General features: G+C 41.7%; 1 protein-coding gene across 1 annotated transcript in view; it reads left to right on the forward strand.

The window, feature by feature from the left end:
• Nucleotides 1–17,933, forward strand: part of LOC132210778 (uncharacterized) — a 125,221-nt gene that overhangs the window by 70,965 nt on the left and 36,323 nt on the right. Inside the window, exons 4-7 of the mRNA XM_059652945.1 lie at nt 2,408–2,491; nt 3,615–3,716; nt 13,138–13,279; nt 16,831–16,954. Coding sequence (XP_059508928.1) covers nt 2,408–2,491; nt 3,615–3,716; nt 13,138–13,279; nt 16,831–16,954 — 452 coding nt within the window. The remainder of the gene's footprint in view (nt 1–2,407; nt 2,492–3,614; nt 3,717–13,137; nt 13,280–16,830; nt 16,955–17,933) is intronic.

Consider the following 17,933-nt stretch of genomic DNA (forward strand, 5'->3'; position numbering starts at 1 on the left):
CCTTTGACTTAGATGCTAGTTAGCCAGCAACAATCACATCCCAGGAAGATTTTTGACTCTGACACATTGGTGCCCTCATAGTTGAGAAGGACACCTGAACTGAAAAAGTCCCAGACATGCTCCCAAACTGTCCCCTAGTTATAGCGGACTACTAGAAAAAGTGGGGACCAGTTAGCTCAGATGGTCATCGTGTGGATCAGATTCATTGACCTCCATTTCAGCCGAGGTAGTCTCAGGGACTACCTCCATATCCTGTCTGTAATAAAAAAATGGTACTTTACTGTGACGAGGTGAGTAATTGCCAACACCTTGTGTGGAGAATGAAGAGCCTACCTGGTTTTCTCGGTGGCAGGATTTACTGAGCTGGGCACTAAGGCTGAAAATATTGTAGATTTCTGTGCCACACTAAAGTTCGTCTGCTACCACCGACATTGTACCTGATGTCAGCTTCATGACCTGCTAAAATTTCTGCCTCAATAGTCTTTCCAGATTAGTAGAAAAATGTCAATTCTCTAACATTATTTTCACTGCTGTCAATATTATGTTGATCCATTTGCATATAAGAAGCAAGCAATTGTTGTCACAATCTCAGCCTATTTCTATGTAAATCATAGCGTATGGTAAAAATGTCAAGCAACTATTCTCTGCACCACATGGGGGAGGCAATGGCCTAGCGGTATTATCGCTGGACTGTTAATCCAGAGACCCAGAGAACATTCTGGGGACCCAGGTTCAAAGCTGGCCACGGCAGATGGTGGAATTTGAATTCAATAAAGTATCTGGAATTAAGGATCTAAAGATGACCATGAATCCATTGTTGATTGTTTGGGGAAAAACCCATCTGGTTCGCTAATAGTATTTCAGAGATAGTAGGAACTGCAGATGCTGGAGAATCTGAGATAACAAGGTGCAGAACTGGATGAACACAGCAGGACAAGCAGCATCAGAGGAGCAGGAAGGCTGACGTTTTGGACCTAGAACCTTCTTCAGAAATGAACAAGGGTCCAGGCCTGAAACGTCAGCCTTCCTGCTCCTCTGATGCTGCTTGGCCTGCTGTGTTCATCCAGCTCTACACCTTGTTATCTCTGGTTCACTAATGTCCTTTAGGGAAGGAAATTGTCTTCCTTACCTGGTCTGGCCGACATGTGACTCTAAACCCACAGTAATGTGGTTGACTCTCAACTGCCCTCTGGGCAATTAGGGATGGGCAATAAATGCTGCCTGGTCAGCAACACCCTCATCCCATGAATGAGTTTAAAACAAAAACATTCAAAGTAATTTTTGAAACAAACACAACAAGGAACTAAGATCCAATTGAATTTTAGACGATGGAGTCATTGACAGATTAAAGATTTGGTGTTATAGATACAAGACTTGAATGTAAAAGATTTAAGACAGAAGGCTGGAAAAACAAAAGGCTATTGAATTCATGTATAGGGTACTAGTGGAAAAAAATACACCCCTGAGTCAAGAAACTATGGATAGTTTACTATCCTTTTTATATAGCAGTGCACAGTTTTTTGGGCTGTATGTTAATACAAAACATAGCCTCTTAAGCTGGGGATCAATTTTTGATCTGATTTGAATACTCTACCCTCTTCCTTCACCAAAGGGAATTATTCTAACCCGTAGACCTGTTGATGCTCAGTTGAGTATATTCAAGTCAGAGGTCAATAGATGTTTTGGATACCAAAATGAAGAGAGTGATAAGAGAATCAAGGAAGATGTAACTGCAGAGAAGGTCTGCTGAGATCTTAGTGAATGGCAGAGCTGAGATGAGGGGCCAAATCTGCATGTTGTGCTATTAAGCTTCACAGCAGGTTGTTATCATACATTTTAAAAGTGTACAGATGGTCTACTGAACTGTTGAAGCTTATAAATCTTTGAATGAGATGCTGTTGCTGATAAATGTGGGTGGAAAGCATTCAGTGTAGAGGAATGAGAAATCAGCAGAATGTATAATTATGGGGATGTGTACTGATATACTGTTGATGGTAATGATAACTATAAATGCAAGTCAGGCCTGTCATATGTCAGGTAGCTTTTTCTTTTAGTTGAGGAAGAGCAGTGCCCTTAAAGGTAGTGCCCCAGGTCACTCTGTGGTAACCCAATGATATTTGTGTTAGTAACATTTAGCAAAATACTGGGTAGCTTTGCTTTTGTTACCTTGGCAGAAAAGGAACTATGAAGAGAAAAAGAATGATGGCATGTGCAGATTGTTGAAATTCAGTAAAGCCGGATGACTACACATTAATATTCCTGTCACTGAACAGTCTCTTGCTCCTCTCCTCCTTCCCCTCAGAGGATATGAAAGATTATCACAGGAAATACATAAAATAAAGAAGTGGAAATTATGTGTTTCCTGTGAGAGTTGTTGACATCTAACATGCTTTTTTTTGGTTTCCAGTCACAACAAGTCTTTGCAGATGGTAGTTCAAGTGACACAACTATGGAAATAGACCTTCAGCCAGCCAAGCCTAACTCAGGTGGTGTAAGTGCCAACATTATTCCATGTATTGCTTTTCATCTCAATCCAAAATGCACTTGAAATTAATTCTAAGCCTACTGCGACAGTTAACTTCTGCTGAAAACAATATTGGGTTCATGGGTTACCAGATGCATCTCACAAAACTGATTCTTGGTAGTGGAAATGAATGTTACAAACACAGCTTGATAAAGTCTAGAACTCCAGCACACCACAGCATGTCCCTTTACACTTCATACATTGCTCAAAATGTTGTTAAATTATTTTCATCTAAACATCTAAATTCCGAAACACAAAAGATTCTTGCTAATAGTCCCCTCGTTAAATTGAACGGTACATTCTATTGCAAATTTATATCAAACTTCCCTTTTACCATTCCTGCATTTATTCTTCTTCACTAACTTTCCTGTGAGAAATCCTAACAATGTTTGACAACCTGAAATGAAAAATCAACAGCCATTCATCTCATAATTCTTTCATCTCCTGTGGATCTTCAGTGCATGATGGATTATATCTCATTTATTCAAGATCATGGACAAAAGCTATGCATAAGCCATACCAGAACTTCACCACAACCTACCCTCCCACTATTTTGGTCTTGTGCCTAGTCTTCTTCTAAAAATGAAAAGAAAAACCTTTCTTTTTCATTCATTCTTGAGATGTAAGTTTCACTGTCAAGCGCGGTATTCCCCGTTATCTTGACAAGATGGAGCTAAGCCGACATCGTTGTGATGTTTTGATGGTTGCAAGGTTTGTTACTAAGTTAAACGCAATAATGTGGAACTAGTATAACATATCACCCAGACCTTCATTTTCCATCAACCCTCTGAAGCTTCATGGCCACATTTATGAGTCAAGTTTTTTTTAAATTTCTAGACTGAAAACTGAATGAAAATTTAAAAATGGCCACACTCACATTTCAATGCACATTGCTGGATTATTTGCCTAGACTTCTGTATTGCTTATCTGGTAGCATAATTACTGTACTGCTGTACTCCCTAAAGAATTTGACAGTGTTTCAGATGTACAAAAGCCTTCACTTCCAACAAATTACTATTTACAGTGGAGTCATAGAAACAAGCAAGGGCAGAATTTGATGATGTATAATGAAGATTTGTTTGCTCAACAGATCAATAATCTAATGTGGCACGTTCATACCAATCCTCGACAGTATAACGAGAACTGCACTGGTGTCGGAGGACATTATAATCCTTATAATGTAGATACTAAGGTAGGTGATGTCTTGCTTTAGTCCTTGGATACAAATTACAAAAAGTAATACAACAATCCTGAAAACTATTCTGTATTCATTAGTATCACTGAAGACCAGAATTAATACTTTGTGTTCTGAAGAAGGGTCACAGAACTCAAAACTCTGCTTCTCTCTCCATGGATGCTTCTCTGCTAAGTTTGTCCAGCAAGTTCTGCATTTGCTTCAAATTTCCAGCATCCACAGTTCTTTGCTTAAAAATACAGTACTTTTCATTTTGTAGAAAAGTTAAAAATCCTTTCAGTTACATTATATTAGTTTATGATAAAATTTTTTACGACGTATTGCATTTATCACAAAGTAAACTAAACCCCTCAATCTGTTCATATTAATTTTCTAGAGTCTTGGAAAATATGGAATGGTGGATTGTGATAACTGTTTCTTAAGTTGGATCTCTTCATATAAGTTAGTCTAACAATAAAAACACACCAAGTTAATCAAGCCTGTACATACAATTGACAGTTTGGGACCGTGACCTTTCATCATTCTGTGATTAGTCAGCTTTAAAAATGATTCAAGATGAGATCAGAAAGGGTACTCTCAATGCCCCCCAACAGCCAGTAGCTCCTCGTAATGTGCCCCTTCGTCTGATGCCTTGCTGAGGGTTAATAGAACTTCACAATTAGAACATAGAACAACACAGCATAGGAATGTGCCCTTTGGCCCATAATGTTGTGCTGAGCCTGATGCCAAATTAAACTAATCCTTTCTGCCTGCTTTTGGTCCATATCCCTCCATTCCTTGCATATTGATATGCCTCTCTAAAAGTCCCTTAAACACTCCATTGTATCTGCCTGCACCACTCTCTATGTAAAATAATTTGCCCCTCACATCTCCTTTGAACTTTCCCCCTGTCACCTTACATGCATATCCCATAGTATTAGATATTTCAACTTTGGGGAAAAGGATTCTGACCATCAACCCTATCTATGCATCTCATAATTTTACGGACTCCATCAGATCTCCCCTCAGCCTCTGCTGCTTCAGAGAAAACAGCCCAAGCTTTCCTAGGCTCTTCTGATAGCTCATACCCTCTAATCCAAGCAGTATTTTGGTAAACCTCTTTCCCACCCTCTATAAAACCTCCATATCCTTATTCTAATACAGTGACCAGAATTGAACACAATACTCCAAGTGTGGCTCAAACAAAATCTTATAAAGCTGCAACATGACATCCTGACTCTTGTGCTCAACTCCCCAACCAATAATGGCAAGCATGTCGCATGCCTACTTTACCACCCTATCTACTACATGGTCACTTTCAGCATGTTGTGGACCTGAATCCCAAACCCCTCTGTATGTCAGTACTGTTCAGGGCTGTGACTAAAGGGCAGCACCTCACACTTACATGGATTAAACTCTATCTGCCATTTTTCTGCCCATATCTGCAACTGATCTATATCCCACTGTATCCTTTGATGACCTTCTATAATATCCGTAACTCCATCGATCCTTGTAACATCTGAAAACTTCCTAAACCACCCATTTACACTTTCATCCAAATTATTTATATATATCACAAACAGCAGAGATCCCAATATGGATCTCTGCAAAACACCACTAGCCATGGACCTCCAGCCTGAAAAGCACCCTTCCACCACTACCATCTGCCTTCTATGGACAAGCCAATTCTGAATCTAAGCAGTCACTTGTGGATCCCATGCATCTTAATCTGCTGATGGACCTTGTTGAAAACCTTACAAGAATCCATGTAGACAACATGCAGTGTTATTCCTCAGTGATCACCATCATCAACTCCTTGAAAAATTCAATCAAGTTACTAAGACATAATCTGCCCCTCACAAAGCCATGGTGAATGTCCCTAATTAAGCCATGCTTTTCCAATGTGCATAAGTCCTATTCCTAAGAATTCTTTCCAATAGTTCCCTAACCATGGATGTTAGACTGACTGGTGTATAGTTTCCTGGATTATCCCTATTTCCCTTCTTGAACAGCTCCTTGTTTGTCCTCCAGGACCTCTCCAGTGGCTAGTGAGGATATAAAGATCTTGATCAATGCCCCAGCAATCTCCTCTTTTCTCTCTCTCAGAAACCTGGGGTAGATAGTATCAGTAATCAGTAATGAATGGTAATAAGATAATACAGTCTGGAGCTGGAGGAACACAGCAGGCCAGGCAGCATTGGAGGAACAAGGAAGTTGACATTTTGGGTCAGGACCCTTCTTCAGAATGGTGCACAGCTTGATTTTGAATAAACGCTTTTTGGCTAGGATTAGGATGTTGAAGTTTGAACTTCCATAACTGTTGGATATATTTGTAAATTAACAGTTAGAAAAGCTGCAGCTTAGAGAGAATGTGTTCAACCTTGATTTTGCCCTTGAACTCTATTTTGTGCACTAATTCTTCTGATGCCATGTGTTGTCTATACTCTTCACCTTTGTACTTGCAGTTCAATAGCAATCCTTTTTATCTTTTTCAGTAAAGATAGTCTTTTGAAGAATGTTTTAGTGATATGGGTTTGGGGTTTTCTAAGGGTATAGTCAATGAAATTCCACCTTTTCTGTCTGCTTTGTAATACTCTATCCTTCTCACAGCTACCCATGCTTATCGGTCACTGCTCAACAAATACCTAGGCTTATTTGTTAGCATTCATTGGCCAGTGTCTGCGTTTGTTTGTTGTGGTTTTTATTTTGTGCTGTGTTTTAGCTTTGAGCAAAAGCACTGATTTAACATTGATTGAGTTCCTGACTGGCTTCACCAGATTTACTGATACGGGGTCTGGACTTAGAGCTCCAATTTCTTGCCATTTCTGCTTTTAAAGTTAAGAATTTATTCAGTGCTAATCTTTACCTATTTGTTAACTCTGTGGGCTGAACTTTTGCCAGAAGTATGGGAGTACAGGGAAGTGAGAATGGAGCCCGGGGAGCAGTCACTTTAGTGCTGCCAACCAGTTTACTGTTGCTGTTCCAATTATCAGTAACTGTTCAGGTATGGGGAGGGAAAATTCCAGAAGCTCAACAGATTCGCATGACCAATTAAGTTGTTAACAAACTTGTTGTCAACTCATCAGGGACTAGTTTGAAATATTTTATGGAGAGGCAGGTGTTATAGAATTCAGATGCAAGTAGCTATTAGTGCAATATGGTTTCAGTTATAACTGCATCACCGAATAGCAGGGGGTGCATGGATAAGAGGGGCATTCATTCATTGGTATTGGGTGAGTTGAGATGACAAAGCAAATTAGTTCTTTGAGAAGGTGACCAAACAGGTAGATGAGAGTAAACCGTTTGATGTGGTGTATATGGATTTCAGCAAGGCGTTCGATAAGGTTCCCCACAATAGGCTATTGTACAAAATGCGGAGGAATGGAATTGTGGGAGATATAGCAGTTTGGATTGGAAATTGGCTTGCTGAAAGAAGACAGAGGGTGGTAGTTGATGGGAAATGTTCTTCCTGGAGACCAGTTACTAGTGGTGTACCGCAAGGGTCGGTGTTGGGCCCACTGCTGTTTGTCATTTTTATAAATGACCTGGATGAGGGCGTAGAAGGATGGGTTAGTAAATTTGCAGACGACACTAAGGTCGGTGGAGTTGTGGATAGTGACGAAGGATGCCGTAGGTTGCAGAGAGACATAGATAAGCTGCAGAGCTGGGCTGAGATGTGGCAAATGGAGATTAATGCAGACAAGTGTGAGGTGATGCACTTTGGTAGGAGTAACCGGAAGGCAAAGTACTGGGCAAATGGTAAGATTCTTAGTAGTGTAGATGAGCAGAGAGATCTCGGTGTCTATGTACACAGATCCTTGAAAGTTGCCACCCAGGTTGACAGGGCTGTTAAGAAGGCGTACAGTGTTTTAGCTTTTATTAATAGAGGGATCAAGTTCCGGAACCAAGAGGTTATGGTGAAGCTGTACAAAACTCTGGTGCGGCCGCACTTGGAGTATTGCGTCCAGTTCTGGTCACCGCATTATAAGAAGGATGTGGAAGCTTTGGAAAGGGTGCAGAGGAGATTTACTAGGATGTTGCCTGGTATGGAGGGAAGGTCTTACGAGGAAAGGCTGAGGGGCTTAAGGCTGTTTTTATTACAGAGAAGAAGGTTGAGAGGTGACTTAATTGAAACATATAAAATAATCAGAGGGTTAGATAGGGTGGATAGGGAGAGCCTTTTTCCTAGGATGGTGACGGCGAGCATGAGTGGGCATAGCTTTAAATTGAGGGGTGAAAGATATAGGACAGATGTCAGAGGTAGTTTCTTTACTCAGAGAGTAGTAAGGGAATGGAATGCTTTGCCTGCAACGGTAGTAGATTTGCCAACTTTAGGTACATTTAAGTCGTCATTGGATAAGCATATGGATGTACATGGAATAGTGTAGGTTAGATGGGCTTGAGATCGGTATGACAGGTCGGCACAACATCGAGGGCCGAAGGGCCTGTACTGTGCTGTAATGTTCTATGTTCTATGTTCGAGCAAATGTTGCATATACTTATGCTTTTAGTTGAGGAGTTCATGATCCTTCCAGGATTGCCAGGTCTCCAGTGGCAAGTTCAGCAGTCATTGTGAGTGCAGCTGACTAGAAATGAGGCAATGACTAGACAGGGGATGAAGGCAATCTGAGATAGTGACAGATGCAGAGCCCTGGCAATGAGGAGATACAGTGAGGAGGACTGATGGCAACATCAGTGAAGGCCATGCTTGCAGTATGGAGTTTGCTGATTAAAAAAAGGACCTACCCAGACATTTTCGTGAATTCATGCCTCAGGACCTTGATCCTATCTAGGCAGATGAGAAAAGAAACTAGTCCTAGGAGAGAGTATTACAAAGCAGACAGAGAAAGTGGAATTTCATTGGTCATACCCTTAAGAAACCCAAACCCGTACCACTAAAATATTCTTCAAAAGCGTATCCTTACTAAAAAAAAAACAAAAATGAGGAAGTTCTTGCATCATGCAGTACTGTCCTGCCAGTAGCTGTTAAAGTCATTACGTCCTTAAAATATCGTGGTCTACAGCTCCTTCCACATAGCTGTACGTGGACACTTTGTGACTGGCACTGTGCCGTTCCATCTCGCAGCTACCTTATTTGTGACAGTTGCGCATTTTGTGCAGTTTCAAACAGGATGATAGCTACCAGCAACGGAGAGCACTGGGAATCACCTCATTTGCTGTATTTCCACTGATTTGAGAAATCACTGATCACATACTCTCTGCCATCAAGGCACTGAGTAAACAGCTAGTGAAATTTAACAATGGGAAGGGCTTCTATTCCCAAAACATTCAATTGGCCTGTGAGACAAATTTTATGCATTGAAAAGCTGGTGAGAGTAACACAGAATAACACCACCAGCAGTAAGTTCTCCTCCAAGCCTCTCCTCACCGCTTCCTCCCACCAGCGTTGAGGGTCTACGTACAGTCTACAAACTGCAAAGGTTCACAAAAGCAGCTCATCACAACCTTGTCCAAGGCATTTGGGGCAGACAATAAACGCTGACCCAGCCAGCAATGCCCATATCCTATGTATGAATATACAAGAAAAGATTAAAGTTTGGTTTGTGGTTCTCAGTGAATTTGAGATTTAATGCAAAATTCCATCCCAGAATATTTATGCAGTTGGGATCAGATGCTTTTGTTTTTGTAAGTAATGAACCATGTAGTTCAGAGTCTATGAAATAATCTTTAGGATTGCATCTGCAATGTATCATGCCTTTGACATTGCACAGAAAAAACTTTACTTTACTTTCTAATGTCAACAAATGATCAGCTAAAACTGTAGTTTACACAAAGAAACGGATAACTGTCACTCCTGAGAAATGGTTTTGGCAAAATTGTGAAACAAAACATACTGAACCGAGAATATGACTTCCTGTTTTGTGCTGGCAAACAGTACTGTGTTAGAATTTTACTGAGGTGTTTTTGGAAAAATTTAACAACAGGAAACCAGGGGAAAATCATTCATGGTAATCAGTGCCTGCATTTAAATGTTATTGGATTAAAGGTTGTCAGTGGTAACAATTTGTGACAAAGTAAATTACTGAATGACATCTGCACTGCACGCATCGCGGGTGTTAAAGGGGTAAACTTTTCCAAGTTCTTCAACATCAGCGCCAACAAAAAAAACTTTCATTTGCACATTCATATACGATATTAGAAAACAAAATGAAATAGATCTTCCTTATGAAGTTCTGTTTATGTCAATGTCGCATCATTGACATGGGGTTGGCAGTTTGGGATCACCCTTATAGGGGCTACGGGGAATTACGGATTAATCTCCCTGTGAAACTTGTGGAGTGCGAGTTCCCCTGGTAACAAGTAATGGTCTGCTCAGCTGGAACTCATTACCTGAGTCGTCTTCTGGCACAGTGGTGACGTCCTTGTGTCTACACTTGGAGGCCTGGGTTCAAGTCCCACCTGCTGTAAAGCTGAGTAAAGACAACCGTAGAGGTTGGTTAGAAAATATGAGAAATAAAGCAGACCCACTGGATGGCTCCCTGTGTGGGGGCCCTCCAGTTTTCCATTGGCGACCTGCTTTGGAGGCAGCAGTCTGAAATTACACAGAATGCGGTGGTTCACAGACTGTCGGCCCATCTGTTTATTTTGTGGCGTGGTGAACCATGTTTATATTGATTGTGGCCAATTACACTGTTTTTAGTTAATTGGAAAATCTTTTATTGTGCTTTTAGTTGCACTTCAGCCCCACAGTCCTGGTATGGAGGTGTGTGGGCAGATGAGAGGATCTCTTCATGTGTCTGCTCCTGGGCCTGGCTATGAACATGTCCAGGCAGTGGGCCATGGAGGAGGTCATCTCTGCCAACTGTCTGTCCCCCCTTCCGCCATTATTTAGAGCCTGGTGTCGTTGGAGAAGGAGCGCACAGTGTCTGTCAATGCTCTCAATGTCTTCAGAGAGCTGTGGGCACCACAGGGGGACATGGTGCTTTACTTCTCCCTCCAACTCCATTTTGATTTAGCCCCTTCTTGGTTTCCTTACCCACTCCTCACTTTTCCTAGAATCCTACAGTATGGAAGCAGGCCCTTTGGCCCAACAAGTCCATACGGACCCTCAGAGTATCCCACCCAGAACCATCCCTAGACTCTCTGGGCAATTTAGCATGACCAATCCACCCGGCCTGCACGCCTTTGGATTGTGGGAGGAAACTGGAGCATCCAGAGGAAATCCACCCAAACGTGGGGAGGATGCGCAAATTCCACAGGGACAGCCACCCAAGGGTGGGATTGAACCTGGGTCCCCGACCCTGTAAGGCAGCAGTGGTAACCACTGAACCACTGCGCTTCCCCAAATGGACTTTTTTAATGGATTGCATTGGCATAATGGGCTGTGCACATAGATATCTAACTCGCTCCACTGGCCCTTTACTGGTGGTGGATAATAGTTAAAAACAAAAAATAAGTCACAGTGATTTGGCAGTGGGAAAGCCATATTGTTGTGTGTAGTAACATTTCTGAATATAATCAACAAACATTAAAGCAGACCTAGAGAGCTCTAATGGTGTGTCCCTGCCCCAGAACCAGGAGGTCCTGGGTTCAAGTCCCAAATGCTCCAGAGATTTATCATGTCTCAAACTTATATATAACAATTTATTTTATATTAAAAAACCAGAGGCAGGGATGGGTTTAGCCTTTGTACACTGGAAGTAGTGGTTCTGTTTTGGTGTTCAACAATAAATTTTGTTCCTTTTCCTGTCAGGCTTCCTGAGATTTTACGGCAGTGTAATACGAGATGTCCTCAGCAGGCACTTTGTTCTTTTAGGCTGTACTTTGGGTAGATATGCTGCCAGCAATCCAGCTTTGTACTAGTCCACAGAAATTGCTGGAGAAGCTCTACAGGTTTAGCAACAAATGAGGAGAGAGAAAAACAATAGTTAACATTTCAAGTCCAATGACCGTCCTTCAGAATTTGATACTTGTTTTGAAACATTCACTCAGTTTCTCTCTCCACAGATGCTGCCTGACTTGCTGAGTTTCTTGAGCAATTCCCCTTTTTCTTTCAGATTTCCTTCATGCTTGTAGGAAGGGATGAAGGATTTACCATTAATTAGCCCTTGAAAGAAGTGGCAGGTACTTATTAACAAAGAGTAGTTAATTACATAGTATTAAGTGAGCAGGTTACATGGGCTTAAGACTAATCAACTATATTACACTTGCTAGGGGACATTGATATCTCTTGGGATATATCAGACTAATTGAAGTTACATAGTTTTTAACAGTGGAGGTAAGACTAACAGACTGGAACAGCTACAAGAGACAACTGGAACTGACTGGCTCCTCCTAGAGACATGATATATATCTCAGTGCACAGGGTTATACAAAAACTTCAATGTTAACGCTTGCAGGCCAACTGCCTTATGCAAGTTCCCCAGATAGCAGGAGTTGTTGCCTATGTATGAAATCTATGCTACACGATTTACAGGGTTTTACCCAAATATTTGCCCCTGCTTATTAGTTCCAAAGTATCCATTAGTTTTGGAAACATATTAACAGCCAGATCATCCATGATCTTATTGAATAGTGGAGCAGGATTGAGGGGCTGAGTGACTGGTTACTGCTCCTAAATTCATACGCTGGATCGTTTCGTGGGTAAGCTTGGAGAAGCCTTCAAGAATAGACACGCTGACGGTCATGTGTTATTATCTGAGATAACTGGCTAACTAGCTCTACTGTTTTCACCAGCCATCTATCTCCCTGATTGTGGTTGGCAAAACATTTGGTCAGGCAGCCACCATTTCTCAGACACTGAAAGGCCTCCTGAGCATTGAGTATGCTGAGCAGGAACATGTGCTTATCACTGGCACAAGACAGTGCCAGCCATATTGTCAAAGCCAGAAATGACCATGATGTGTCCAACCTTACAATGGACATTTTACCCCTTTCACAAACAAAGAGGCATGTAAATGCGTGTTTGGGGGAGAGGGGGTCCTTAACACAATTTTCATTTGCCCTGAATGCTCAATAAAAACTGCAGGGAGCTTAACAGACTGTTCTTAAAGGAGCTGTCTGTTAGTTGCAAAATAATGAAGTGATTTTTTAAATACACCATTTTAAAAGAATATTGATTGCTACCGTCTCCAATGATTGTTCCTCAGTTTCAGGTTTCCCTCACAAAGTCCTTTTAGACCTCTTGCCCCCCTTCTTTAGTTATGCTTTGCAACCAGCTCTGGGCATCTTGGAAGCCTAAACTCCATAGCAGCTGAGCCTTGGGCCTCACTGTCACCTACATGGTTGCATCTGAATATATAGATCAGCTGTGCCCTCAGACAGTAAATTCCAAATGGCAAGACATCTCTGCGAGTTCAAGAGATGAGAATACTGTTTCCAAATTCAGATTTAGTAATGTGAAGCAAATCAATAAATTATTGACAGCGCATTTGGAAATTAAATGATCTGAGTTTGATATTCTTTACTTCTTTTTCAGGCTCGCTACAATTTAAGTTGTTCTTCAGCCTATCCTTTGCACTGTGAAGTGGGAGACTTAGAATCTAAACAGGGCCTCCTTGATCTTGGAAAGAGGCATTTGAAGAATGACGTGTATCTGCCACTTCATGGAGATTTTACTAGTAGGTTTACGCCAAAATGCAGACAATGTTTAAAATCTATTGCTGTTAGAGTGTGTGAGTTCAGAGTTACGTTGTTTGTTGTTTTAGCATCTAATTGGTTTCTATGTGCAATGGTTTCTGAGGCGTTGGTTGAACAATAAATCATACCAATGAGAGCAACTCTGTTAGGTAGAGAATTCTAAAGAAATAAATAAATTCCTCCTCAACTCAGTCTTAAATTGCCTGCCTCTCTCCATGGGATAATGTCCCCTGGTTCTGGCGTCAGCAGCCAGGGGGTACATCTTATCTGCTTACTGCCCTGGGATTCTCTGCAAGAATTTTGTGCCAATTAGATCACCTCTCATTCTTCAAAACTGTTCAGAATATAGGACCATTGCCTCAGGAGCAAAAAACCCAAACCTGAGACTCCATTCATAAATCTTAATGATTAAAATGGGAAGGCGATGGGCTACTGGTATTATTGCTGGACCGTTAATCCAGAGACCCAGACAATGTTCGGGTTTGAATCCCACCATGGCAGATGGTAGATTTCAGGAATTAAGAGTCTAATGATGACTACAAATCCATTATTGATTGTTGGAAAAACTCATCTGGCTAGGGAAGGAACCTGCCACCCCTACCTGGTCTGGACTGCATATGACTCCAGACCCACAGCAATGTGGTTGACTCTGAATTGTCCCCTGGGCAATTAGGGATGGGCAGTAAATGCTGCCTTGCTGGTGACACCCTCATCCTGTGAATGAATGAATTTAAAAAAGAAGCACTTTGCTGACCTGTTATGCCACATTTTTACATAGTTGTAATTGTAACATGGCAATTTTGTGCGTAAACATTCCTCAGGGTGTTCTGTTTTTATTATCTTTCCTGAGTCCTCTTGCTAAAACATTTTATTTCACCAGACTTGCTGTAAATTCCACCGGGCATACATTTAGCCCTTTTGAAGTCCGTTACTATGTTTAATACACTTGAAAGTTTTGTATTATCTGCAATTTTTAAACGTACAACATGTCTCCCCAAACCCAAATCATTAACATAGATACATTAAAGCAATGGGCATATTACTAAGCACCCTGTGCCTCCAGGCCAAATAAGAGCCATTCCCCTCAATCCTGTGTCTCCTATACTTCAGCCAGACTTGCACTCATGCTGCTCAAGCTCATGACTTCAATTTTGTTAACAAGATTAATATGAACAACTTTATCAAGCAGCATTTGAAAGTATACTTACACAACACCAACCACAGTGTTTGTATATATTGCCTCAATTTTGTCATCAAAAACTTTTTCAGACCTGATTTGCCCTTAACACAGCAATGCTGACTCTCCCATTTTAACCCACGCTTGTATAAATGGCAATTTTCTCCCAGATTAATGTGCCTAAAAGGCTTTTAACAGAACTGAACACAAACCCACTGGCCTATTATTGATATTACATTCACCGGCCCGTTCCTGTTATTAAATTCACTGACCTATTGTTAATGTTAAATTCATTGGTCTATAATTGATGTTAAATCCACTGACCTATCAGTGATGTTAAAGTCACGGGCCTACTGTTGTTATTGAATCAACTATATATTATTGTTGCTAAATCCACTGATCTGTTACTGATGCTGAATCAACTGGCTTATATTTGATGGGAAATCCATGGTCTGTTAGTGATTTTAAATCCATTGGCCTGCTGGTTGAAATTCAGTCCACTGGCTTATATTTCCTACTAAATCCACCAGCATGTAATGGTTTAGTAGTCATCCAGGTTTTTGAACAAATAACATTTTGCAGCATTTACCAGTTTTGTGGTACCGTCCTGTGTCTAAAAAAGAGTTTGAAGTATTTATAAAAATACCAATTGTCTGTCAATGCATGTTTAATTTGCGTTGACTTTTTACACGTTGCAGTGCTAATGTTAAAAAAAAATTTATTCATGCAATCCTTCTATTCAGGTTAACTGTAGATTCTTTGATTTTATGTCTCTGGGCATCTACAGGAGGTTGCTTCATTTCATATAGCTGATACAAGAAGGGTATTTCCCATTCAATTCTGAGCACATTAATGGCACCATATGCAGTTCCAAAGTTCTTCACAACCCCTCTACTGTACGTAGAATTACTCACTTTTTCCCATTCAATGAATTCCGTCTTTGAGTTACTTGCAATAGAAGCTGTGCTCCATCCAAGTTCCCAGGTGATGTTTGTCACTAAAATGGCATTCACCACATGTCCTTAGGTTGACCTTTGACAGTCCAGATGGCATGGATTCTTGAGAGACACTGCCATGCAATCACTTTAATGAACATTGTTACTCCGTAAAACTTCAGCATTAGAATTTTCCAAGTCATGATCCCGCTTGTAATCCTGTCTTCATCCTTCTGTCCTTCATAACTGCATAACTGTAACTGCCACAACTCCTTGTAAAAGGAGCAAAAACAGAGATTGCTGGAAAAGCTCAGCAGGTCTGGCAGCATCAGTGAAGAGAAATCAGAGTTAATATTTTGGGTCTGGTAACTGAATGGACAGAACTGGGCCTGAAATGTTAACTCTGATTTTTCTTCACGGATGCTGCCAGATCTGCTAAACTTTTCCAGCCGCTTCTGCATTTTTGTTCCTGATTTACAGCATCCGCAGATTTTTCCGTTTTTCCCTTGTAAATATGTCTTCACTTGGCCCATAGCCTTGAATGTTATCACATTTTAAGTGCTGACCCAATTCCTTTTAAAGGTTCTGAGGCTTCCCATCTTGACTACCCTCCCAGGTGGCGTATTCCAGACACCCACCACAATCTGGGTGAAAAAACTTGTCCTCAAATTCCTTTGAAACCTCCTTGTCAATGACACTTCAATTAAGGAGAACTGCTTTCTATTCGCCTTGTTCTTGTCCCTCATAATTTTATTCCCCTCTATCAGGTCACCTACTAGCCCACGCCTATCCAGCTTCTCTTCAAAGCTAAACCGCTCCACCCCAGGCAGCATCCTGGTTATTCTCCTCTGCACCCCCTCCAATGCAATCACATTCTGTCCTATGCCATGGAGACCAGAACTGCACACAGTCCTCCAGCTGTGGCCCAGCCAAAGTCCTGTACAGTTCCAACATAACAACTGACTTAAACAAAACCCTGAAGAAAGGCTCTGCAGAAAGGTCACTGGCAACAAAACATGAACTCTGCTTCTCTCTCTACAGATGCTACCAGACCTGCTAAGCTTTTCCAGCAATTTGTGTTTTTGTTTCCAGCGTAACCTTTTTGGCTCTTTTAATCTGTGCCATAGCTGAATCAACATGATGTGGAGGTGCTGATGTTGAACGGGGGTGGACAAAGTCAGAAATCCCATGACACAAGGTTATAGTCCAACAGATTTATTTGAAATCACAAGCTTCTGAAGCACTGCTCCTTCATCAGGTGAAGTGGTGGGGAAGTGCACCAGGCACTTAGTTCTGTTTCTCCTTCACCAAATGCCTGACCTGTTGAGCTCTTGCAGCATGTTATTTTTTATTTTAGATTTCCAGCATCTGCAATGTTTTGGTTTTGATAATATGTTGTAACTGGTTTCTTCATTTTAAGTTGTAGGCAGATCAGTGGTGATTCACAGTGAAGGACCAGTTAAAGCCCTAATGGATTGCACTAATATTGTTGCTGATTCTCCAACGAAATTACTTGTTTTCCCAAAAGTGGACCCATTCAACAGGTAAGCATTTGACTAAATCGAAAAGGTCACAGTAAGTTACACCGTACTTGGGTATAATAGTATTGAATAGTGTTAACAGCAGAGAAACATGCTATTTGGTTCAATCAGAGTTAGTAGGAACTGCAGATGCTGGAGAATCTGAGATAACACGATATAGAGCTGGATGAACACAGCAGGCCAAGCAGCATCAGAGGAGCAGGAAGGCTGATGTCTCAGGCCTAGACACTTCTTCAGAAATGGGGGAGGAAAAGGGGGTTCTGAAATAAATAGGGAGAGAGGAGGAGGCAGATAGAAGATGGTTAGAGAAGAAGATAGGTGGAGAGGAGACAGGCAGGTGAAAGACGCGGGGATGGAGCCAGCAAAGGTGAGTGTAGGTGGGGGGGTAGGGAGGGGATAGGTCAATCCAGGGAGGATGGACAGTTCAAGGGGGTGGGCTGAAGTTGGTAGGTAGGAGATGGGGGTGGGACTTGAGGCGGGAAGAGGGGATACGTGGGAGGAAGGACAGGTTAGGGAGGCCGAGACAAGCTGGGCTGGTTTTGGGATGCAGTAGTGGGAGGGGAGATTTTGAAGCTTATGAAGTCCACATTGATACCATTGGGCTGCAGGGTTCCCAAGCGGAATATGAGTTGCTGTTCCTGCAACCTTCGGGTGACATCATTGTGGCACTGCAGGAGGCCCAGGATGGACATGTTGTCTGAGCAATGGGAGGGGGAGTTGAAATGGTTTGTGACTGGGAGGTGCAGTTGTTTGTTGCGAACCGAGCGTAGGTGTTCTGCAAAGCGGTCCCCTATCCTCCACTTGGTTTCCTTGATGTAGAGGAAGTCACAACGGGAACAGCGGATGCAGTATACCACGTTGGCAGATGTGCAGGTGAACAGAAGACCATAAGACCATGAGACATAGGAGTGGAAGTAAGGCCATTTGGCCCATCAAGTCCACTCCGCCATTTAAATCATGGCTGATGGGCATTTCAACTCCA

The sequence above is a fragment of the Stegostoma tigrinum genome, chromosome 20 (assembly GCF_030684315.1).
Source record: "Stegostoma tigrinum isolate sSteTig4 chromosome 20, sSteTig4.hap1, whole genome shotgun sequence".
Classification (NCBI taxonomy): Eukaryota; Metazoa; Chordata; class Chondrichthyes; order Orectolobiformes; family Stegostomatidae; genus Stegostoma; species Stegostoma tigrinum.